Source organism: Pararge aegeria, chromosome 9 (genome assembly GCF_905163445.1).
Source record: "Pararge aegeria chromosome 9, ilParAegt1.1, whole genome shotgun sequence".
In the NCBI taxonomy this organism is placed as follows: Eukaryota; Metazoa; Arthropoda; class Insecta; order Lepidoptera; family Nymphalidae; genus Pararge; species Pararge aegeria.
The window spans coordinates 15735738-15762543 of NC_053188.1; the positions used below are offsets into that span (position 1 = coordinate 15735738).

At 34.6% G+C, this 26806-nt stretch overlaps 2 protein-coding genes across 3 annotated transcripts; one reads left to right on the forward strand and one right to left on the reverse strand.

The window, feature by feature from the left end:
• Positions 1-312: 312 nt before the first annotated feature.
• LOC120626154 (geranylgeranyl pyrophosphate synthase) lies at positions 313-17219 on the reverse strand. Of its 2 annotated transcripts, none has more exons than XM_039893484.1 (8): positions 17003-17219; positions 16174-16298; positions 12072-12216; positions 8928-9048; positions 7559-7698; positions 5860-5962; positions 4953-5080; positions 313-2374 (listed from the first exon to the last, which is right to left on the reverse strand). In XM_039893484.1, the coding sequence occupies exons 1-8, from the start codon at positions 17045-17047 to the stop codon at positions 2279-2281; spliced, it is 903 nt and encodes a 300-aa protein (XP_039749418.1). In that variant the 5' UTR covers positions 17048-17219; the 3' UTR covers positions 313-2278. The 2 variants fall into 2 exon arrangements, with proteins under 2 accessions (XP_039749418.1, XP_039749417.1); XM_039893483.1 differs by having other exon boundaries at positions 16174-16328; positions 17003-17218.
• Positions 17220-19513: 2294 nt separating this feature from the next.
• Positions 19514-22452, forward strand: LOC120626573. Its single transcript, XM_039894124.1, has 3 exons — positions 19514-19911; positions 20548-20749; positions 21314-22452. The coding sequence occupies exons 1-3, from the start codon at positions 19662-19664 to the stop codon at positions 22023-22025; spliced, it is 1164 nt and encodes a 387-aa protein (XP_039750058.1). The 5' UTR covers positions 19514-19661; the 3' UTR covers positions 22026-22452.
• Positions 22453-26806: the final 4354 nt, after the last annotated feature.

The window sequence follows — 26806 nt, forward strand, 5'->3', positions numbered from 1 at the left end:
TCTGGACTGCTCGATTTTCAAGCACTGGCTTTCGGTGCACCGTGAGGCAAATAGAAAATAAACTGTAGTGATTTTGTAAAGGTTAGGTAAAAGAAAACCCATAAACTATGACGAACTATGTAATTAATTATTATTATTATGACGGACGTGAGTTTGCAATATTTTTATATTGCAATACTGTTACTTATTATTATTATTTTGTTATTTAATTTATCTTTTTATATTCTAATAACTGGGTTTATACCTTTCAATAAAGATTATTATTATTATTATTATTATTATTATTATTATAAACCAATTATAGATTTTCTTTAGGTATTTTTTTTATTATTTTGTAATATTTTTAAAACATCATCATCCGTAGCCTATGAATGTCCCATAGCTTAGCACAGCCCTATTCCATAGAGGTTTTAGATAAAAGACCCACCATGCTGCTCCAATGCGAGGTGGTGGGTGGCCGGGACGAATAACGTTCTCTTTTCACTAATAAGCCTAATCTAGGGATATACTTAGGCATACCTTTAACCAATAGTTATCGCCTAAAAGTTGGTGAAGTTACTTTCTTTAGACATCGCCTCAATCATTAGGTATTCAATTTACTATTTGACCAGGGCTTAAGGACCATGTGTGATGTGATACATTTATATGAGCAGCTTAAAAACTGGACCAACGAGTCAAATTCACACTAAAACATACTTTACATTAGAATTAACGAAAATAATCTTTACATTTAATATATAGATTTAATAGAATAATTTTAAGAATTCGAAACAAATATACAACAGTATTAATTGAATGTTAGTGGAACAAAATGTAGTGATTGGAGCTCTTTTTTATACAATACTATTTAGAACGGGGGTATTATGCAGATGGAATGAGTTTTCCTGGAATCAAAAGCTTATTTTTTTCATTGCACTACAAATTAGCCCTTGGCTGCAATCTCACCTGATGGTAAGTGATGACAGTCTAAGATGGTAGCGGGCTAACCTGATTCCCCTAATCGTACCGGAACGCTAAATGGCGTCGGTAGGGTGGTAACTAGCCCCGGCCGAAGCCTCTATAAAATCAATATTTTAGAGAAATATTTAGAATTCTTTAAATTACGCGTTGACAACCATAAGATCAACGGTGATATGTGTATGCTGTATGCTATGTACAATAATTCTCCTAATTGATTTATTGAAAAGATAAAGTGGTGGAATTTTTTTTTTTATATTATTTTCTGTAATACCCAACGATATAGTACCCCTTCCCCCTCTTTTGCATCTCATATGTATATCAGGCTTGATATATTAATAGTTATGGGTTAATAGTAACAAATACCTCACCAACATCCCCCCTTTCCCACATTTACAAAGACAGAACGTTTATATCAACGCAAAGTGCTAACTGATATGTATAACAGGCATGTTATATTAATATATATTATTGAATATTGACATATACCCCAGAATGGTCGTTTATATCAACACAAAATGCAAACTCTTATACATAACAGACATGATATATTAATATATTATTGAATGGTAACAAATACCCCATCAACATAGTACGTCTCCTCGCCTCTCCGACATGAACATAAATGTGTCTTTAACACGACGTTTATATCAACAGTGCCAACTCATATATATACAGGATAGTAACAATTTATTAAAAACAACTATTGTTTCTTAATTCAAATTAGTACAAATCCGTAAACCAAAATAACGCCAATAATATAAGTACAGAACATAATTTAAGTAAATTTAGCAACAATATAAAAATTAAGAGTATTTGAATATCTAAAACATAAATTGTAAACATTCAACAGTTCAAACAACAGTACTTTGGTGCAATTGCAAATTCAGTATTTTTTTATTAAATTTATTTTACGTCTCAAAAGTCCATTTCTAGTTTGATTCCTTCTATACTAATTACAAAGCGAAAGATTATTTTTTTGTTTATTTGAATGCGCTTATCTTTGAAACCCGTGCGTTTTGCGAATTCTTTCCTGCATTCGATATCCCACTTCTGAAGGTTATTTAATTATATACTTCATAGGCCAGCAAGCTAGGCCTAGTAGTGTAGGTTGGTGACAGGGCACGGGTTTCCTTCTACATTGAGAAGGGTTTAGGCCGCAGTCCACCACGCGGGGTGAGTGCGGATTGGTGGTCTCCAAACGCATTTCCGTGTGAGTCCTGTTTAATCAGGCAGAGATGTTTTCGTAATTCAATAATTGTAAAGCGAAACCAACCATACCCAAACGATTGAAAGTAAAAAAAAACTATACGGGCGACAGTTACTCTTCGTTGTTTCGTTTTTTGCTGTCTCGACGCCAGCTCAGAAGCTCATCTAGTAATTCTTCTAGATGCGGGTTGCCTCCTAAGCGTTTTACCTGAAAAATTTTAATATGAAGTAAGAAAAGATCATAATTACCTCTACAAAAATTTTGCGAGCTCGCTCGTTGTATCAAGGATAAAAAAGTTCAAGTAACATAATCTTTTGGGAATTAGACGCTTATACTTAAGCGTTAATTAAAGTTGCGCTTTTAGGTTATTTTCATAGTCATATATATGTAATTTATTTGTTTTTATATATTCTCTTAAGAGGTCTTGTCGGTTCAACCTTCCCTGTCAAAGGCCCTCACTTTCACCTTTCTAATAGAAATAGTTCGTCCCAAAAAATCCGGTCTAGATAGTTCTCTTTTCTTCTTTTATTATCAATATTTGTGTTATTATTTAATTATTTATGTATTAATTAATACATTTGTGATAAATTCATTAAGGGTCCAATATTTGTTTGACAAAATAAGGAAATAAATAAAATTAATGTAGCAACTAACTATATGAAGGAAGATTTCAATACACCCAAGGCACAAGGCCTTATTAGTTTAGCATTCTAATCGTGATAATCTCAATGGAAAATGTTCGTGTGATGAGCATAAGTGTTTTTCAGTGTCTGGGTGTTTATATGTATTTTGTAAGTATTTATGTACCTATATATAATTCATAAAAATATTCATCAGTCATCTTAGTACCCATAACACAAGCTACGCTTACTTTGGGGCTAGGTGGCGATGTGTGTATTGTCGTAGTCAGTGGCGTGCATCTCATAGATGCAAATAAGCAGTGCATACCCTGACCTCAGGGCCTCTCAGACCATAAGGACGACTTAAAATTGAAAAATTGAAAAAAAATTAAACAATTTATAGAAAACTATAAAAGCGCCATCTAGTTAAAACCGGCCGCACTTCTATGTAAATCAATGGACAAGTCCCGTGTCATGGTTTAGAACTAAAATAGACAAACTGCATAATATTTCGACTATATTTTAATTTTGAGTTGTAAACAGTATCCCTAAATAAAAAGTAACGCTTTAAATATAATTTAAATCTCATAAAATTAGCTGGGGTTTTCACGATTAAGTATCCATTGCCGGGCAAATCGTTTATTCGTCGCTCGAATTAATGCGCCGCGCCGCCGCGGTCTCCATAGAAGCACGGCGATTGAATGCATCTGTCGTTACTTGTGTGCACCAGCACACAAGGAAGTTCTGGTGTGTAGTGATATAATCGCGTGCGTGCTTACACAATATTTGGCTCTTTCTATGTGTGCGAGTTTTCCAGGTTTCCAGTATAGGGGTTTCGCTTGTGTGCAAATCTTAAAAGCACTGCTTACGGAAATTTTAAATCCAAATGTATGCTTTGTTTTTTTATAAGCACAAGTAATTTGCTTTGTTTGTTATTGTTTTAAACGGCAATAATTCTTTTTTGTAGTTAAAAAATTTATCAATGAATTTTATTACATTCAAGATCTTTAGAAATTTATAAGTACCTAATTTGTTCAAAAAGTATATTAAAATAACCAAATTAAAAGTTGCCGAATTATGTTAAATAAATAATTAACGTATACCAGGTGTCATTGGTAACTGATGAAGTAATATTCTTCAAATGACAACTTTTAATAGCATTTGTGTACTAAGAAAATATTACGGACATATTTTGACTATGATATTCTCATTATCGCTGGCGATCGCTCAGCGCCATTATTGTTTACCTTTTACCTTCTGTCATAACAACTTATATTCACCGAATTAGAATTAGGTAATTACTGTTTTTTTCGTTTGCTGTACGGTTGTTTGTAAATAGTTACAATTATTATTGTTAACATGACAGTGTACTGTTTGTAAATGATTGTGAGGAATATTCTTAGTGTAAGAAAGTTCTTATATTCGGCGTGTGATCTGATGGTTCAGTGTGCTTGGAAAATGTAGGTAAGTTTAGAGCTAATTCTTAACTAACGTTTAATTGAGATTATTCGTAAAGGAAGGAATGCACCTACAAGGAGCGGCACGTAAAAAGAGCTCTGACTGACTTACAGAAACAGGCGAATAGCAGTGATCAATGTTTTGTTTCATTACTTATTTATAATAATACCTATGTTTGTTTATTGTTTACACTAAAAAACATTATTTAATGTAATTGCCGCAATGGCAGACAATTTTAAAAACTCGCTAGTCGGTCGTCTCAGAGCTTACTATACCTACTGGAAATAGGAGATGATGAGAAGATCTACATGGGTATCACAAACAATGTTAGGTTAGGTACCTACTCACAAATAAAATTATACAGTAACATCAAAATAGCATGTTCAGTACCTATTTTTTTTTATGCATACCCTGACCGAAAACCCTATGCACGCCACTGGTCGTAGTATATTTATTATTATTTATTTATTAATGCTCATCACATCGCCATCAAGCCCCAATGTAATTTAGCTTGTGTTATGGGTACTAAGATAACTGTTGAATATTTTTATAAATAATATAATTAAATAAGTACCTACTCATTGTATACAGATAAACACCCAGACACTGAAAAACATTCATTTTCCACTTCTCAGAAAGCAGGGTCCCACTGCGCCAGTCGGCTATCAAAATGACAGATAGGAGAAGAGAGAGAAGAGAAAATTTACCTCCGCTCTAGCCTCGTCGTCCAGTTGTTGCAGACGTTCCCTCGTGTACTGGAAGCTGCCAAACTTTTCCAAAAGCGAGATGCAGTACCTCTTCACTTCCACGTCTCTTGTCCTTTGTCTTAGAATATCTGATCTCCGTTAAGAATAATCATCGTCTTCTCCATATTATCAAGGCCCACTGTTGGGAACAGGCATCGGTATCAAAAACGAAAGGATTAAGGATTGTTTTTTGATAGTCCTTTGTAATTTTATGGTCGTACGTCTACGGTACCTAACTTCATTAATTTTCTTCACCAGTGATAAAAATTTAAAAAATTCCGCATTTAGAAATTTGTAAACAGCAGATCAAACTAAATAATTTTTTTTTCCCAGGTATGAAACGACTGCAGTTTATTGAAGTGATAACTCCGCCACACCGCGCCATTGACACTCGTTATAGGATGCTTCTTAAACACTAAACTTTTTTTGTTTATTCCTTTATACCAAGGAATCGTAGACATTGGACAGATTAACTGGGTCACTGATGTGAAATGACAAAAGAGCCACGGTGTATATTATGCCTGTGAGAAAACCGCAACATACGGCGTAATAACTCTTAACCTCTAAAAACCTTAAATTTTTGATCCTTCGACCTTGACCTGTGACCTCAGAATTGTACCTAATGCGATAACGCTGAACACTGTAGCAGAGGTGTTTTTAGGGTTCCGTACGAAAAAGGTATATGGGATCCTGTTACTGAGACCCTGCCGTCCCTCCGTCTATCCGTCTGACACTAGGCTATATCTCATGATAGTTAGTTGAATTTTCACAGATGATGATTCACCGTCGCCGTCTTTAAAGATAATGGTACGGAACCCTTCGTGCGCGAGTCCGACTCGCACTTGGCCAGTTTTATTATAAAGGATACGAAGTACTTGGTTGTCGCCTTTCTGGTTTTGTATCGCGTGTATGATTGGAAAACTGAACTTGCCCTCCGTCAGATCCTCACAGTAGCTTTTATTCTCCGAATACTGTAACACACAAAAAAAACCTCGTGTGTATTTATGTAGGCACGTATGTTTTTTTTAAAAAAACACATAATTCTAAACTAAAATTCATTGATTTCAAGAAATCTTACTCTATAAGTATTTTGGATACGTGTAGTATGTCTGTTTGTAGTGACTCTACCACCAGTTCGGAAGGCAGATTCTACCGAGAAGAGCCGGAGAGAAACTCAGCACGTGCTCTTTTACAACATCAACAATGTACATTTTATTCATAACAAATAAAAATATGAGTTAAACAATAGAATACATAAATCATTATGAATAACAAAAAAATACTCGCTGAAAATTAAGATTAACACAGATAGGAAATGAGTTTAGTTTGACAAAACTGACTAACTGTTTCGATTAAGAACAAAACCGCCACAAAAGTTCAATATACAGGACCATTATACTACATACTATGTACCGAAGTAAAATAAACTCACTGAGAGTTCCCCATACTGTAAATTCAAATTCAAAATTCATTTATTTCAAGTAGACCTAATATAAGCACTTTTGAAACGTCAAATATGTCTGTTTCCAGTGACTCTACCACCGGTTCGGAAGACAGATTCCACCGATGAGAAGATGGCAAGAAACTGAGCAGTTGCTCTTTTCCAACATCATTTTACAATTTAACAATCATTGTTCTATCTTGTGTGAGATGAAAGCGGAGCGGCTTGCTTCCAGGCAAACATGTCATTAAGAAATTCATCAGTAGTATAGTAACCTTGATGTATTAAATGTGTTTTATACATTCTTTGAACTTATGTAAAGGTCAATCTAAAAGTAACATCGGTTTCATGTTATAAAAGCATATACTCAGCCTCACAAAAGTTTTCTGTATGCTGATACAGACCATGACAAATTTATGACCGTTTCTATTAAGTCGATTGTTTATTTTTTTTTATTATTTATTTATTTTATTATTATAGTACGGTTAAGTCCAATGGAACAAATTAAATTATTTTATTTATTTATTTTTAATTCCATTAGTACGGTCAACACGAATTGCACAAATTAAATACGTAACGTTTAAATTATACAGATTAAAACGAGAACAAAAGAATAAAAAAATAAAAATAAAAACAAAAAACGTATATATAAGAATTCAATTAACTTTACAATAGTTTTACCTACTAGTAATTATTTATTTATTTATTTATACTCTTTATTTGTACACCACAGAAAGAAAAAAAAAACAATGGTCACAATAAAAATAAACTTAAAAAGTAAGATACAAAGGGCGGCCTTATCGCTTAGTAGTGATATCTTGCAGGCAACGTTAATTGGGCTTAGGAAACTAAGGGAAACCGATTGGTGGGGTGTAAATATGCTATCCTCTTACACAATCATGTTAAAAAATAGTGCTATTACATTTCTCACAGTACTGTAGGCAATGGTTAAGAACGGTGTTACAAGGATCCGCAAATATGTCACAGTGAGGTGACTCCGTCAGCAAAGCATTTAGCGCCGAAATAGGAATGGAAGTTCTAACGCGGGACACTGTGTTTATATATATTGTGTACACAGAGGCGTTTGAAGTCCGTTAAAATCGTTGATATGATGATACTCACTCACCTCTTGTAAACATAAATTGCAATAGTCGTCCCTAATCTGGAAGTACAGGCCTAGGATTGAAGAGAGTTTACCGAAGTCGGATTTATTGTCACTGAATAGCTGCATAAGTCGAATTGCCAGCATGAAAAGTCCTCCGGTTTCTGAAAGATAGAAATTATAGACTGAGATTAAAGACTGATTGGCCTGTGGGCAGCGACCCTGCTTAATGATTCCAAGGCCGTGTGTTCGATTCCCACAATTGGAGAATCTTCGCGTGATGAACATGAATGTTTATCAGTGTCTAGGTGTTTATCTTTATGTTATAAGTATTTATGTATATTAGTCATATCGTCCTCTTGGTACTCATAACACATTCTACGCTTACCTTGGGGCGAGATGGCGATGTGTGTATTGTCGTAGTATATATTTATTATTTATTATCTATTATTTATACTTATTATATTTATTGCTGTTTATTTGATTAATCCACCAATCCGCACTGGGCCAGCGTGGTGGACTACGGTTTTCACACTTCTCATTGTGGGAGACGACCCGTAGCCAGTAGGGGAGTAGTAATGGGTTGGTATGATGATGATGATGACGATGATGATGAAGTAATTAACTAAACCTTTGCCTTGTTGGCGTCCATACATAAAATACCATACATTGAGCACATTATTTGTTTTTTTTTCATGTTTATAGAACAGCGCTTGACTGCAATCACACCATGGTAAGCGATGATGCAGCCTAAGGTGGAGCGCGCTTGCCTAGAAGATGCCTTGACTCTTGACTCTTGATTATGGAGAACTCTCAGGGAGTTCTCCATATTGTGCTCAAAGGCGTGAGGTCCACCAACTGCGATGACCAACTTATCCCTTTTTTATTGTGGCAGGATAACCGTGCTCTGTAGTTGGCCGGTAATGGTCGCCGCCGCGCCCGCGGGCTGCGACCACTGCGCCGACCTGCTGTGGGTTCCGCCCGAGGTTCGTTGCGACATTCCAGAATAGTCTAGGCGACATGTTGAGAATGGTACAAAATGGAGACACTGCTCTTAAAATTTTAAAATTAGGTAGCTCATTGGATCCGGAATGGTGCATAGAAAAATGTGCCAAAAATGTCGCGCGCAGACGTATTTTAAGCGTTAAATTAAATAATGGAGAAAGAGTTCCGGTAACTGGGAGTTTTTTTATTCGAAATTTCCTCCTTTTTCAGAATACTTTTTGAAATTTCAGATGATGATGAAATATAATAAGTACCTATAAATGATAAATAAATAAATATAAGGTAAGCGTAGCTTGTGTTGTGGATACTAAGATAGCTGATGAAACACCCAGACACTGGAAAACTTTTACATTAATCACACAAACATACGTAAGTATAAGTATATTACTTTTCATAGTCATTTCACTATACTCCTGCTCTGTGGGACATTGGAAGTTGTCCCGCCAGTATATCTCGATGCCTTGCCCTCGATGCAACTCCAGTAACTGCTCCGTGTACACTGTTGTAGCCTGGAACAAGAGAGCATATTTATTTATTATGTTCAAATTCAATACAAATTCAAAAATTCAAAATTCATTTATTTTAAGTAGGCTTTCTTTATGAGCACTTTTGAAACGACATGAACCGATTACTAGCCCACTACAGGGCTCCACGCTCAGTGACGTGCACTTGATACGTGCACAAAAGCACTGCCTACCCTAAAATTTTGGTAGCCCTACTAATATTATAAATGTCAATGTAAGTTTGTTTGTTACGCTTTCACGCAAAAACTACTTTACCGATCCTCATGAAACTTTGTACACATATTCATGGAAGTGTTAGAAGTAATATAATATAGGATACTTTTTATCCCGACCTTAAGCTCGGTTCCTTTGGAAGAGTGTTTGACGATTATACACCATAACTCCGACAAATTATAACCGATTTAAATACTAATTTTTGTACTATAGAGGTTATAATATGTGTTTAATTTTGCCCAAACTGTGGTTGGAGATATAGGACAGAACTCCTCAGTGGACGGCAGCAAACCCCTCATTTAAGGCTTAGCGATACTGAATTCTTTAATTTTTTTTAGATGTACAACTAAATTTAATGACACATCAAAAAACAAAATCAAACGCAGACGAAGTCGCGGGCAACAGCTAGTAACTCATAAGGGGGCAGGATTTTATGCAATTTAATTTTCCGTTGCACACCCTGGTCGAAAACCCTGTGCACGCTGGCCCAATGGGTGTTGGTGGTTCCACAAGCCTTTAAGTACATTAAGAAGAACTCTCAGGCATGCAGGTTTCATCACGATTTTTCGCGTCACCGTTTTAGCAAGTAATATTTTACTGCTGCACATAACTAAGAAAAATTAGAGGTTTATGCTGTTGTTGCTGCTGGGATTCGAACTTGGCCATCCGAAAGTGAAGTCAATGTCCTACCCGCTGAGCTATCACAGATTGTCTCATGTGTCTGTAATTACACCGGCAACCACGCCATTCAGACCTACAATTGCAAAACAGCATTGCAACAATGCTGCTTAGCGGCAGAAATAAACATTGTGGTAGTACTTTCCCCACAAAAAGCTCAACTACAGCTAATACCCAATGCATACACTGTTTTTTTTTTTAATTCACTACAAGTTAGCTTAAAGTTAGTTAGGTAAAATGGTAACGGGCTAACCTATTAGGGGTATGGCAATTATATTAACCCCCCCCTCCCCCTAATCGATTTCAACGCGACATACAGGAAGGCTTAATCACTTAGCGACACGTCTTTGTCGGCAGAAGCCTCCCACAAAACAAAATATGTTTGCAAGCTACTGGGCGATGGTTTCCCATTTAACATCATGTGGGCCTGGCCCGTCAACTATTACTATAAAAACATTTGGCACAATACACTCGTGCAAACTGCCCTATTCAGTCGACGTTTTCCACGTAGCTGGTACGTTTACGCACGTACAATACGCACTTGACCTTGACAATTCGATTTAATATTCAAATTCATTCGTCACTGACCAGGTTATTAAATTGCATTACAATGATAAACAACAATCCTTTGATTCATGTCACACATAAAGATCACCATAATAGCGCGATGAATTTTTATAACATCTAATATTACGTTAACCAAAAAAACCTATTATTTTGAATTATGATAAATGATGTAATCTGCATACAACAAAGATACAGTGTGATACTGCACTGCATACACAAGATAATTCATGTGTGGGATTTGAGTATATTATGAATGTATAATATGATTCCTAAGATAATTTTGGACCCACATAAGCATGCATATGTTTAAAAAAATATTTTGCATAATAATAATACTAATAAGTTGTTGTTGAATGTTGAGACGACCGTTGTTGTTCAGATTGTCGTTTCAGTCCATGGTCTTCTCGCGAAAAGCTTCGACCGACATCTTAAGAAGCTTTCGCTTGGTTGTTGGATCAAGGATCAGATACAGTAGTCCTTGAAACGGCGCGTATTGTGAGGAGGTTCCTCACTCTGGAGCCCTGACCGCCGGTTGCTTGGGCATTCAAAAGCCCCATGATAGAAAATACTAATAATTTTAATTTGCAAGAAACATTGTATAAGGGTGGTACAATATCGTTTACGCGTCAAATATGTTTCGTCAAATGACACTCAAGATTAATATAGGTAAATAAACTAAGAACAATAAATAGATAAATTTCGATAAACATGCTAAGTATAACACACTATGACTAATGTAATATTAATTGTTACATATTAGGTTTCATACTACTTAAGATTAGCTTAGTTCTTTTTTTTTTTATATAAACGTTAGGAGTTTACTGTGCAATTGATGAATTTCTTAACGCAGAAGTTGGTTTGTTTTTTTGGAAAAGAGCTAATTTTATTTCAGGTGTTTTTGGCTTGTCTTTGAATATCTTCGTTTTCTTTTACAGTAGCGTCAGTACAAGATTTTCTGGTTGGCAATCGAGGATTCCTTTCCGCATATCAAACTCTATACCGCCAAAGTAAACAGGGGCCTATGTCTTTATGTTTGAAGTCGCAAATCCTGTACTACTCATTTTTATTTTACAAACGTTCTGCCAAAAGCCTGAGTTGAAGAATTCTAGGCGAATTTGAGCCTTAAAATAATATATTTAAGATCCATTTTACTCCGTGGTTCAAGTATTTCGGTACGCGAAAACGACTCCAAGACGTAGCGAATCTTGTACTTAGGGTACTGGACTAGGTCATTATATATTTGTAGTATGTTGCAATAAAACCTCGAACCACTGGCGTTCTCAATTTTTTTTTAAACTGTATGATATTGTACTTGATCGTCCCGTCTCTCACCCCCTTATTAATAGACATTGCGTAACGTCAGAATGGTTAAGCAGTGTTTTCGCACACTTCAACTGACAGCAAGTTTCAAATGTCAGAGCGGTTTTAACTTATCTTGCTCTCGACGGTGTATACCTTTAAAAACATCTCTATCAATGGCCCGCTACACCACGGTTCTTAATAAGAAAAGTTCTGAGCTTAAAGTAACGTGCTACAAAGGAGGAAGTTACCATAGGATGTCCGAGCTGCAGGGTCCTATCTAAAGCGATGATGACCACAAAGTTAGCGGCGTTTATGGTACTAGCGATGCCGTAGATGGAGTGCGCAACTGGTATACCTCGCCGCAGGATCGAGTTGTCTTCTATGTCATCTACTCTGTAGTAACAAAGAATGAAAATTATTTTTTACAACATGCTCGAATCGCAAACATCGTACTTCTGATTATTGATTTATGCATATAAATGTTCTATCAACAGCTTGAGCTGAAGAGTTTTAGGCGAATTTGAACTTTGAGTACAATTCGAATAGATCCATATGTTCAAGTATTTCGATACTCGAAAACGACTCCTCGATTGCGAGCGTGTAAATCTATACTAATATATAAATCTATAGTTTTTACGGTTGTTCCGTTAAAACTATTAAACTATACATCCGATTGAATTGAAATTTTGCAACCATGTGGAGGATACATTGACTTAATGGATAGGCTAACTTTTTTATAAGTGTTAAATCTCCGAAGTGTATAACGGGGGCGTTAATGATTAGAAAAAATCATAAAAAACTAAATTTTGAATTTCAACTCTTTTAGACATGAAATTTGGACAGATTTTTTTTGGGCTATGTTACGAGCAAACAAGAATGTATTGAATGAAGTTTAAATCACAAAATTGGTTACGGGGGTGCTAATAAAAAAATAAAAAAATAAAAAAAATTTATACTAAAATTCCCACAGACTTAAAATTTAATAAAAGTTTCATGTTTGTTTGTTAAATTAAGGCCACTTACTATCAGATTTCGATAAATTTTAGCCTTAGAGGAGATTGAGGGGGTGTGAAAATTATTTATATAATTATAATTGTTGATAACATCCTAAAGGTTTTTTTTATAGTAATAAATGATGGACCAAGCTGTGGTAACCTAATGATTAGTGAAAAACCAAAATTTGTTACATAAACAGAGGAACACTTTGAATGCCATGCAAGGAACACATCCTATGAAATGACACCCTTCGGAGTGGAACTTAGCTTAGCAGCTTAAATAGGCATGGGGGTAGTAGGGACTTCCCTGGATAAGCTTGGCCACAAAATGCTTTAATAGGTACTAAGATTTGCAGTCAATGATTGCAACTATCTTTAATTTCCAAATAATTTTGGTTGCCTCTGGAAGTAGTAGGAAGTAGTAGGGACATCTTTAGTGCTAAAACACATATCTATATATATAAAAATGTTATGTTGGTTTGTGTACGCTTCAAAAACTCAAAAAGTTCTACAATGATCGGCCTGAAATATTAGAATGATATATAATACGCATCAAGGGTTGTTTTTATTTATTTTTCTCAACCATTCAATCGCAATGTGCCACAGCGAAGCGTGGCAGGGTACAACTAGTCTTGTATAAGTCTATAGGATATCGCATTTCCGACCAATGCGGCTCAACCTTGACTTTAACATTTATCAAAGCCCAGTAAATAAAGTGCACTGCAGAATAATTGGTTTAGATTGTTTAAATGAAAGAATGTGCCGTCGCCCGTGAGTCATGATGCGTGATGGACACAATTAATTCCGAGCGTCAATTAATTCATTAGTATCTCTTGTTGTTTAGTAGGCAGTGTTGGCATGCGCTTATTAATTCTCTGATGCGCTTAACAAACTTTGTCCTCGAACCTTTTCTTATTTCATTTTTTACTATCTGTTTCCCACACAGGGCGGGGAACAAAGGATGCAATATGCACACCGAAAACGGTGCGAAAAATACAGGGGTGCACATAAAAGCTTGCACGTGGTCTTCATTGACCTAGAAAAAGCATTTGATAGAGTTCCTCGAGACGTTTTGCGATTGGCTATGACATGTAAAAGAATACCTTAAGTATGTAAAGCTTGTATAAGAAATGTATAGGGAAGCGAGCACGAAAGTCCGGTCAGAAACTGGTTTGACTAATAAATACAATGTAGGAGAGGGATTGCACCAGGGATCGGATTTACGCCTTTTTTTGTTGGGGAAAGCGTCTTAGGTCCAGAGCAGTCTGGGATAGTGCCAAGAGAAATTATCGAGCGTTAGGTTAAGGATCAGCCGAACAAAAACAGCCCATCTGTTCTGTGACTCGTGGTCATGTCTGTGCCGAATCGAACTCGGATTGCTCTTCCAAAACCACGACAATATTGATCGTGACGTGAGTAATAGAATGAATGTGGGATGAATGAAATGGTAACAGATCTTAGGAGGGATATGCGACCCACGAATGCCCCTAAAACTCAAGGGGAAAATTTATAAGACCTGTCACGTTGCATGGATCAGAATGTTGAACGATGAAAAAAGAGTACACGCGAACGAAATGCGAATTTTGAGATGAATTTGTGGGGTGACAAGAATGGATAAGATAAGAAATAAGCATAATAAAATAGGAAGACAAAAAATAGCGACAGAAAAGATGAGGAGTAATAGGCAACCGCGGTATGGTAATGTATTGTAGAAGGAAAAATGTAATGTTACCAGAAGAATGTTAAATATAGGTCTTCAATAGAGTAGAGGATATGCGTGTAAAAGAAGTGGATCAAGAAATATCGGATAGATAGAAATCAATGACGACATGTTGTGCCGATCAAAAATAGCGTGGGACAAGGACAAGAAAATGTTTTGCCCGTGTTTATTACGGTTTTATATAATTCCCGTGGGAACAGTTTTATCTTCCTGGAATATAAAATAGCCTATGTTCCTCTCCGTCCTTTCAACAAATTCAATGACGGAAATCAAGTTGATTGGTTGCTTTGGTAGGGCGTACAGAAAGGAAAAACAAACAAATCAACAAACACACTTTCGCATTTATAATATTATTATTATTATTTTTTATTGCCCTTGTTAGTTATAGTTTTTTTTCTTACAAACTCCAAGAAAGCCGTTTCTTTTCCTGGGTTAAAAAGTAGCCGTATGGCACTAGATGGTGACTTTGTCAATCAATACAGCGTTTCGATACTCGAAAACTTCTCCGAGGGCGAGCGTATAAATCTAATACTAAGAGCCTTTACAGTAGCCTTAGAATAAGATTTGCTCGCTCGCAATCGAAGAGTCTTTTTCGAGTATGGAGAGACTCGAGTAAAATAGATCTTATTTGCACCTAGTTAAAGCTCAAGTTTTGCCTCCAATTCTTTAGCTCTTAGGCTTTTTACAGTAGCCATAGTACAATTTTCTTCGCTCAGAATCGAAGTCGTTTTTGAGTATTAAAATCTATATCGTCAAAGTAATATGGACCTAATGTCACTAGTGTTAGAGTAGCAAATTCTGTACTGATTTTTGTTTTACATACGTTCTGTCAAACGCCCGAGCTAAATTGTTGTAGGCAAAATTTAAGCTTTAAAACAGTACAAATAAGATCCATTCTCCTCTGATGTTCAAATTCAAATTTTTTTTATTCATGTAGGCCTATAACAGAAACTTATGAAGCGTTCATACAAATTTTTAATACATAATAGTAAGGGGATGGTAATAACTTCGTTCGCCAACTTAAACCTAAAGCTACGAGGGTTCCAAACGCGCCCTGGTCTAAGAAGAGCCCACAACAAACTTAGTCGAATATTTTTTTTTGTTATCAACATCTCACAGTAAATTTATATTAAGCTATGAAGCTATGAAGCAATTCACACCCAAGCTTTTTTATTGTTTAAGTAATCCTTAATATTATAGTAGGATTTATCTGTAAGCTTACAGAGACATCTCAAAGATTTAATTTGGTAATTTGTTATAAAATAATATACAATTGCCCTTGAATGAATTTGCAATTTTGTGTAGCCTAGTAAACTGCACAATGAGTTTATTTTTGCTTCTAATATTTATATTGTTACAGTCCATTCAAGTATTCCATATGTAAATGTATGTCAGAAAACATCCTACAAAATGGAGGTCTGTGTCCATCAACCCGAGTCTTAGTTGTTAAGCCCCACCTGCCTGTAATTACATCAATAACACCCTTCAAAGCTGTACACAGCACTGCTGTTTGGCAGTAGCTAATGAGTGATTCTACAGCTACCAATGTAGTTGGTAGCTGTAGATTAACTCTCTCACAAAATGCTTTAGTACTGCTCAAAATTGTTACTCACAGTGCATTAAACCAATACTTACAGTAAGCTGGAATTGTGCAACATCTGCACAATCTCTCCAATGGCTCTTAGTTTCTCGTCACTCACTTTTAACCAGTAATTAAATGCAAGAGTTAGTTTAGAACGGATCTGCTTTCCTGGAACTTGCTGTATATATATGAAAGGCATCAGCAATTTCTATGAAAAGAAAGACCAGAATATTGTTTGAGAAAACCCTTAATCTTATAAGTAGCCTGTTGAATATGAAATTCAGTGCTAATTTAAAAAAGCATGATTGTTAAATTGTCTAAAAAATTAGACATAAAATAAAATACATGTCAATAAATTGAATATCTGGCAGCATGACAAAATACACATTTTTTAAATTCTGTTTTCATTTAAGAACAAAGAATTAAGAATACCTTTTCACTTTCTTGGACAGATGGTAAGGAATGTTATGAATTTTAAAACAATATGGGCAAACAGCTTTTAAAAAACTTGGAAATTATAATTTTAAAAATTTTACTTCAAGCCTTAGTATTAACATCAGGCTACATGCTACCCATATTTTTTTTAAATATATTATAAAATAATATTAATTTTTCTTAACTTAAGACTAGTCTTAAATAATCTATGAAATTATCTATGTAATTAAATTCATAAAAATTAAGAAATCAATCATTTGTTACAATTTTAACTTCAATATTGAAATTTTTCAATAAAACAATTTAATTCTTTTAATATACTAATAATAAGTAGATATTGTTTCTAAAGCAGGGTTCTACATAAAAAGAAATATGACAAGGACACCATAAAAAACTGAAGTTTATTACCACTAGATTTTTAAATAAATAATTATTTGTAGCACTCACCTCGTCCTGGCTCGTATCACCACTTCTAGTCGTAATTTGAGACATTTTATAAATTATTTGCTGTGCCTTTATTAGGTGTTAATTTATATATTTTTTTTTTAACAAAACGAAACAATAATTCAAACACGAAAAATCGATTTCTCTAACTACAAAGAGCAAACACCTAAACCTTATACCACTGACCGCAAGGAAAATGTAATTGCTATTTAGCGAGCACAGACTAATAAGTAATAGCGAATACTGAGTGTATGCAGTAGACTTTTAACAAAGCATAAATACATAAATGACTAGCGGTTTTCCGTGACATCGTATACTTAATATTTTTGATAAGTCAAAAATATCTTTATTCAAGTTGGCCCATAAGTGGCATTTTTGATGCGTATATTACGCATTATTGAGAATTATACGGTAGTGAGATGATGGCGATAACCATGTTTGTAAACTTTCCCCCTATTTCACTCCTCAAGAGACAGGTTTTAGTCCCTATAATAAATAATAATTACTTAACTGAATTTATCTTATAAATGTGCCTAACTTAAAAAAGCATAAGATAATGTTCCAATTACAATCCAACCTCTTCAGGTACGGTTTCAATTTCTGGATTATAAAGTAGCGCCTTATATCCCTTGCATATAATATGAGGCAGTTATTTCAAAATCGACTGAAACTTTTGTTGTATTTATTTTATAGATAGTTACAACGATGATAAATTTGAATATCAAAGTGGTTACATCGAATATCATGCAAATTTTATAGCATATTATTTTAATTTATGTTTCAGGAAAGATTTACTAAAACATCTACTCTTAACGCAATATGTAAAATTATTGTTTCTTAGCTTCAAAAAAATATAATGGGCCAATGTCGTATAATGGCCAATAATAAACACATGATTGACATTAGTAATCCTTGCATAATGCTGTAAATTGCTTTTAGATGGTTTTCTCTGATTATTTTGCCCAGTAAATTCTTTGCGTCATGCTTTTAATATATTTTGTTAACAATTTCACGAACTATTTCTACTGTTTTCCTCACATTACACTTTTATTTATCAAGCAATATAATTTACTGCTTCAACTACAGGAGAAAATGTATCATTCTAGTTGGAGGTTTCTAAAAATAGCTGTCAAAATTGTTTTTTTTTTTTAAATTAAACAGTCATAGTAAGTAGATTTACCACCGTTTCTAATACCATCTGAGTCACCAGACATGTTTTTTCTTCATTGATACAAAGTCAGTCGATTATCTATGCATATAATAAAATCCTAGACTAGCCATGTTAGTATATTAAAGATAACTAGGAGACGATAGAAATAAGCAATAGAACGTAAACATTTTTGAAATATTATCTTCTGTCTGTCTGTCTGTTTGTCTGTATGTCATATTCAATCAATAGACCTACCTATCATCCTAACAAAATTTAAAATGTTAACGATATGGTCTACATATATAAAGTATAAAGTATGGGAAACACTATTCTAGATACATTGCAAGTTTTATAACAGCCAAAGAGTGTACCTAATAATATTGAATTAGCTTAGCAGCCCGCTTGGCTCAATAAATAATAAACATAGACATCAAGATTATATACCCGGCTAAGTTTGTTGTGGGCTTCTTCTTAGACCGGGACGCGTTTGGAACCCTCGTAGCTTTAGTTTTAAGTTTACGAATGTGGTTATCGCCATCATCTCACTACCGTGTAATTCTTATGTACGCATCAAAAGTGCCACCTGTGGGCCTACTTGAATAAAGATATTTTTGACTTTGACTTTGACTTTATGAAGGATATAAAATCAATATTTGTAAAACATAAACCAGTACTCGGGTACACGTTGCACTACCGATAAATATGGGTCATACCAAAGCCTCAAACGTGTAAACTGTATGCGTCATAATACCAAGACAAAGCTTAGACTTTTTTCAAAAAATTAATAACGAGCCGCACCATCTTATTTGATTTAGTCGTCGTACAAACAGGATTTCTATTTTATCGATTATAATCAATATACAAGCAATAGTAATCAGCGTTGCCAAAATGTTATTTATAACATTTTGCGATACTTTTGACGTGATTGAAGTATCGCGTATGTTACACGACTCAGGATGCTACTTTTGCTAAACAAACTTGATAAATATTTTCCATTTCCAGCAAAAGAGAAGTTATCGTAAAACGAACACTACTTCTAAATCATTGACGTGTTGGTTGGCGCATTCGACTTTACTATATCGCAGATTCACTCACTCGCTTGTATTTCTAAATTATCTATCCCACTCAGACGAGCGAGCGTCTTTCGTCAGTTCGATTAAGTTTATATTTTTTTTGAGTTTTGTTACTTAAACATAATCCCTGATTCATTTTCACATTCAATAAGGTTATGTTACTTTTCTCGTTAAAAATGTTACTTTTTAAGCTGTCATATGTTTTATTTGACTATCAGTGTTGCCAGTAGCATCTAAGTCCAGCTGAATAGTTTGTTGTCAAATTCAGTAATTTAAATTGTCATTGTCAAGTTTGGGTCAAGTTGTTTGAATCTTTGATTTGCTTACGACATAAATTCTTATAACTCAAAAAGTATTCAATTTCCAACTTTACTAAAAAAGTTGATCCTTAAAAAACATGGATACTAAATATACTAGTTGTAGTTAATAAAAACGTATTATGTCGGCTCGAAATTACATTACATCCGCTCGTGATAGAAATATTAGTAAACTTATTGATTATTTGCCGCAAATTAATCAGCAGAAGTGTGGGTATCGTCCCGGGCAAGAGCTACCGGCACTTTCGGCAAATGCTGGTTGTTTAATGAACAGAAATCTACTATTCTCCTACAATATACCATCGTACACTGCAGATAGTCTAGAAAGGGCGAGCACTCCATTCTCAGACTTTTTCTCTGGAAGTGAAACTGGTAATCTTAATATATATAAATCTCCTGTCACGATGTTTGTCCGCGATGGACTCCTAAACTACTTAACCGATTTTGAATTAAATGGGCACACCGTGAGCAGTCTGGTCCAACTTAAGAGATAGGATAGCTTAGATCTTTAATTATAGTCGCAATTTTATTTTATTGCAAATTATTTGTCTATAATTAATTGACAGTCACATGTTATATATATATATATATATATATATATATATATATATATATACTACTATAATCATTTAAGGCTTAGCGATACTGAATACTTTAAAAACAAAATCAAACGCAGACGAAGTCACGGGCAACAGCTAGTATACTATATATTTCAAAGTTGGTCTATTTTATAAGCACTTCGTCAAGCTTATTTCTGTCACTTTCTCGTGCAGATTCTATCAAGAAGAGGCTGTCAAGAAACTCAGTTTTATAGTCATGTAGGGCTAGCATGCATGCCACTGGGTTATCTCTACCTATTGTATTTTTATTAAGAGAAGGTAATGGGTAGAGATCATTTGTAGCTCTAAATTTCATGCTAGCTCTGCTGGGAAGACAGACAACACTCAGGGCAACAGTTGGGTCTCCCTGTGGTATATTGCTTGCATAAATAAATAATAACAATTTCAGGTACCCCAGACTTTAATAGTGAAGAAAGTGACAGCAGTGCTGGGTCGACGTTTTTGAGGAACACAGCAGAGGCTTCAAAAAGCTTAGCTACAGAGTGGGAGAGGATTGAAAGAACTTTGTATGATGAAGACGGGGAAAAGTGTACTCGGCCCCAGATACTTGAGGAATGCAGGCAGTGGAGACAACTGCACCCGCAGCTTAGGTAATACAAGTATTCTGCAGTGATTTAAACGACCGACTGGCGCAGTGGGCAGCGACCTTGCTTTCTGAGTCCATGGCTGTGGGTTCGGTTCCCACAACTGGAACATGTTTGTGTGATGAGCATGAAAGTTTTCACTGTCTGGGTGTTTATTTGTATATATTATAAGTATTTATGTAGGTATATTATTCATAAACATATTCATCAGTCATCTTAGTACCCATAACACAAGCTGCACTTACCTTGGGGCTAGATGGCGATGTGTGTATTGTCGTAGTATATAGTATATATTATTTTTTAGTGTCAACTATTCATTATATTCCTTTATTTGTGTAAAACATTGTCATTGTTTTGTTAAAATCTATGACATGCAAATCCTAATTTGATTGTGATAAGAAACTCTAAATCAGTCTAATCATTCCTTCAACAGTGCAGTGATAACTAGTTACAGTTGAAGGCCTTTTCCAACTGATACCATTATACTGTCTGTTGTGATTCTTTTCCATAAAGCTCTGCATGCAACTTAAAAAAATAGTTTTAAATTACTAACTTTGTATATGATTTCAGGGTTATTGGCAAAGCTGTACCAATACCTGAAAAGAGACTATCCTATCGTCAGATAGAACATGAAGAGGTTATTGCAATGCATTACAGTAATTATGAACAATTCAGTGAAAGTGAGGACAGATTATCCCAAAGCAGTACTGATGTGACTCCACAGAACTCCCCAAGAATCTCACTTACAAGCGATATTCATGAACCAAAGTTATCTCGTGAGAAAGTGTCTTTCAAACTTCACGAAGAAATGGATTTACCAGATACATTTTGTTCTTTACTACATATTACTCCAATACAAATCCGAAGCCCAATATATAGGAAGAAGACAAGTCAGTCTATAGTCAGATCAGATTTAGCATCATCAAAATGGATGAGGAAAAGGCCAGAATCCTCAATTTACGAGAGAAATAGTGCAAAGTCATTTGTTTCATTAGATACTAGAAATTATTTGGGAGTAGATAATAGTAAAATTTTGAATGCAAGAGTTCTAACAGCCAGGCATAGAGACATGGCGAGACTTGAGCCTTTATATACACCTGAGTCCCAAAATGAAGTTAGTAAGCTGGGTAATGGTATGCAACATTATCATATAAGGAAAGTATCTCTGCCTCCTTTGCTCTTGGAAGAGGAAAAAAGAAAAGTGACTGTTGGTTCTGCTAGGAAGTTTAATAAATCTAGGAAACCCACATCAAAAATTTATTCTGAAAAAGCAAAACACTGATATTGTGAAAATTGCCTCTTTTGGTTAAACTTTTTCAAATGTTATTAGCAAGATTTTTAAGTTAAGCTGTTGTTCATGGTAAGTTTTTCTTATAAATATTATACAGGGTGAGCAAATAGAGTCAAGAATAGGAAAATTTCTTTATTGATGTCCATGACTTCAACATTCAATCCAGCAATATTTTTGCCCTCATTGACTCATTATAATTCTCTTGAAAAATTTGATTTAACATAGCAGTTCTAGTTAGCTAATTTATAGGTAGGTCATGTTATTTTGGAAAAAGTTTATATTATTTATAAATCTATTGGTATGTGCTAATCAAATCAAATTATTTGTTGGTAATTGAGTTATTATTTTTGTATGATTTGATGTGAGGAATAAAAATGCATTTGTTGTTTGAAAACAATTTCTCTCATTATTTTAATTTATGTAAAAAGATGTGCTTGTAAAATAGTATATTATCACAATTATATGAAGATATTATATTGTTTAAAACTTATTTTTTATAATCGGTTTTTATTTGATTAATAGTAACCTGTAGTTTATAAACTTAAGAAAATTCTCAGTCATCATAGTCAACTGGCCTAATCACACTGTCTGAATAATCGCGAATATCATACCTTATTTTTCTTAAGTGTTTAAGAAAAATAAGGTATTGATGTTGTTTTTAAGTAAACATTTAAATTAAAGAACTTAAAAAAGTAATTAATGAAATTGAATTTTTGTCGGTTAGTTTTTTTGTGGGTTGATATGATGATGATGTTACTACTGCATTATTAAGTTTTAAGTATTTTCATTGATACCTAAAATTATAAGAAATGAGGAGATCCGTAGAAGAACTAGAGTTACCGACATAGCTCAGCGAGTCGCGAAGCTGAAGTGGCAATGGGCGGGGCACATAGCTTGGAGAACCGACGGACGTTGGAGTCTTAAGGTGCTGGAATGGCGACCCCGCACCGGTAAACGCAGCGTAGGTCGGCCCCTATCGAGGTGAACAGATGACATCAGGCGAGTAGCTGAGAGCCGCTGGAGGCAAGAGCACAGCTAGCATGAGCAGGAGACAATTATACCCCAGGGAAAGGATATAAATTTATCTCTTCCCATTGCTTTATCAACTCTCAGAGCACTGGCGCACAAGTGGAAATACTAACCAAATAATATATGTGTATTAATAAACGGGGTAAACTTCTCCTATTCCATGTTCCAGTGATTTAGCAGGTGGGCACGTTAATTATATGCCTTGTCAGGGGATATAATTTTTATCTCCCGCCCGTGCTAGCCCTGCTGGACCGTGTATTGTGGAACTCCCTACAAAAGACCTATGGCCAGCAGTGGACGTCAATTAGTTGAGGTGATGATGATGATGATGACTTAAAATTATACTTTAATTATATCTTTAAAGATTTTGTCCCATATATATTTGTATTGATGATTGATTAGTACAGGTTTAATGCTACTATTTAGAAAAACGTTGCAGTCAGTAGTCAAGCAGATCTTCATATTAAAATATTCAAATTGATTTGCTGTACCTAAGAGTAAATAGAAAAACGTGCAGTAAATAAAACACATTGTTCAAATACAAATACAGAATTTATTTTGATATTTACATTATTTGCATTTTATTAACAATCAACATCAACAATATTAAATATTTTGTTTCTGTGGTGATACATTTTTTCGTACAGTCTGGGGCGGGGGGTAATATTACATTTTACCACATATTATGTAGTCGTTCTAGGCCCCGATTTCTGTCGCACAACCAACACGGATTTCTATGCACGATATGCATTTCATGACGTAAATTTTGTCAAAGTTGCCCTTTGACGTCATAAAACGATTTTAAAGGTCTTCTCACAACATCAACTCAACACCGACTCGACTCAAATTAAAGCATTGAATGCCAGCTTTGTAACACTCGTCGTTTAGTTTTCACTTAGGATAAGGTCCAATCCTCTAAAACTACTTTTACAAAAGAGTTTGACGTAACCGACAAATACAAATTTTACAGAAGCCATTTTATTATAATATTTAACATATGAATGTACTGTTTATTGACCATTATATCATAAAATTATATTTAAACAGCACATGTATATGCAAAAATGTAAACAAAAACTTAAAAATGTTAAATTAATTTTTATGTTTTAGTCAACGGTAATGGCTCGATTTATGCATATAGATATTTATTCGCAATACAAAGTACATATCTACTATAATACTTTAAATAAATTACTTTATGATATATCTATGTAATATACCTCGTATTACAATGCTTTAATTCGAGTCGAGATCGAGTTGAGTTTATGTAGTGTGTGGAAGCTGTTATGCCGTAAAGAATTAGGGCCCAGCACAGACTCCGATGAAATAGCGAGACAAGAAGCGCGAGAACAAATTTGTTGATAAAAGTGAAAACTGTAACAAGTAAAAAATGTAACTTTTCTGCCAGTTGCTAATCGTTGGTAATTCTTTGCCTCCATATAAAATATATGGGTCTACAAATGCCACTGTCTAATCCGGTGTTTTGTATGAAGACGACTGGTTGACAAACCGGTGAGAAGAGTTACACTATACAGCAGCTCCCTGATTCTTTGTAACATTTTTTAAATTTCCTTTTTATTTATTTTTAGCGCTAGACTGCGATCTCACCTGATGGTAAGTGACGATGCAGGCTAAGATGAAAGTGCGCTAACCTATAAAAGGCGAGGCATTTTACTTGCACGGTAAATTGCTTTGCGGTGCATCTATGCCATTGCTATTTTATAAAATGAAAGTAAGTGAAATACTTCGTGAACGTGCCAAAATAACTTTTTGTGTATCACGTATTATATATTTATTTAAATCCCGTGGGCCAGTTTGATTTCAAAGTATCCTGTTTACATCTCCAGGATGTTATAGGACTGTGACTTTAAAGATCCATTCCATACCAGCCGACTTCACACTGAACTTTAGCTAACAATTGGCTGATACTTTTATTTCAAAATAATATCCATTTGAACGAGAGCACCATAAATGAAGATAAACGTAGCAGAAACGTCAGAATTTAACGTCATAAATTAAGTGTGTTGCGAGTTTAATGTCATAATGAATCAGGGTCTCAAACTTGCTTATGGCTTTTCAAATATATAAAGAAGCTGATTTCAATTTCGACTTCCGGTTTCCTGTCTGTCTTTTTCGTTTAATCTGTGTTATTTAGGTTGGTACACAGCAACATTTCCGTCTACAAAAGTTATACCAAGCTAATGACCGGATAGGTACTTAAAAATTACTTAAAATTTAAGCGCAACTCAAAATGTTAAATGAGGGGGTTTGTACGATCACTAAGAGCGTCTGTTACTATTTGAGGTGTGCTTGAATTTTAAGAAGCGTATCGTATATATACGGTTATAAAAATCGGTTTGCTTGACTGAAACAAAATTGACATGACATAAATAATGCCGTTGGTGTAATTTCATTAGAGATCAACTTTAATTTCAGTAGATATAGACCGCCCAGTCTAAAGAAAAGCCCGCAAAACGCAACAAATAATTAAAAAATATATATGTAAGTATTAAGTTATTGCACATCATTTATATTTTTATAGAGACAGAGAGTTGCTGTTCTTTTCTCTGGTACGCAATTAAATTGAAGAAAGTAACTAGAGCGCAATGTCTTTGAAAGAGCCTTTTTGAGTTCACTATAGCTATTTTGAATGTATTGACGCAAAATTATGGTTCCTCATCGAGCATGCATGTATAAGGAGACATAACTTTAAATTTTATTGATAGCCAAATTACAAAAACGAGCAACGTGGCGGGTCTAAGCTCTATATTTATCTCTTTTATTTAGGACGAGGCATGGGGACAGCAGGTAACCAACTATGATCTTTATCAAGACTACAACAAAATGGCACCTTATGACGTGTCAATTTAGTTTATCTTTAGTGTGCAGTCGACGAACATCATATACTGTATCTAAAATCGTAAGAGGTATATTTGCTTGACATTTTTGGCAATTTTGTATGAGAAGTGTTGCTATTGTACAAGAATCAATGTTTTTAATCATCTTCATTTAATCATACCAATTGACTGTCTATGTATGTATTTCCGAACAACATTTCTTAAGTCATTAAATATATCTATAAAAAGTCAAATTAATTTCCTTTTCTGTGGTCTACATAGACTTATCTCGGTAATACATAGATAGCTGGCAAGTATCGTTAAATATAGATCTTTAATATACACTATGTAATATTACGCGAGAACGGCAACACAGAACATTTGACTCGCTATTCAGTACCCTAATTACGAAGTTGTTTATTTGTGTCAATTATGTTGTACACAAGTTTCTAAACTGAACCAAATTGACAAGTGAGTTACATTTTGACCTGTCAATTTAGTTTCTTTTAGATATTTTTGTGGGCAACAGGAATGGCATCATTCTCCACCTCGCAAGCGTTTTATTTTAGAATATCAAACACTCCATCGTAAGAGTAAAATAAACTTATTACTTCTTATTTTAAAGTCGTATATTCGGTAAAGTATTTCGGTTTTTGAAAAACTCAGACGTTTGCGAGTTGTGCCACTTCGTACTAAGGGTACATTAGGCCTATTCTGTATCAAGTTTATATGCAAGTATGTTAGATTCTGCCAACCAATATAATGAATTGTGTAACCTTAAAAATTCTCTACAGAGATGACGTCATTGGTGTGCACTAATTTCTTAACTGAATTGACAATTCTATAAAAGTGCTATTATTTTCCACAAATAACACAATGAAACGGACAGCACTCGTATTAGAATAG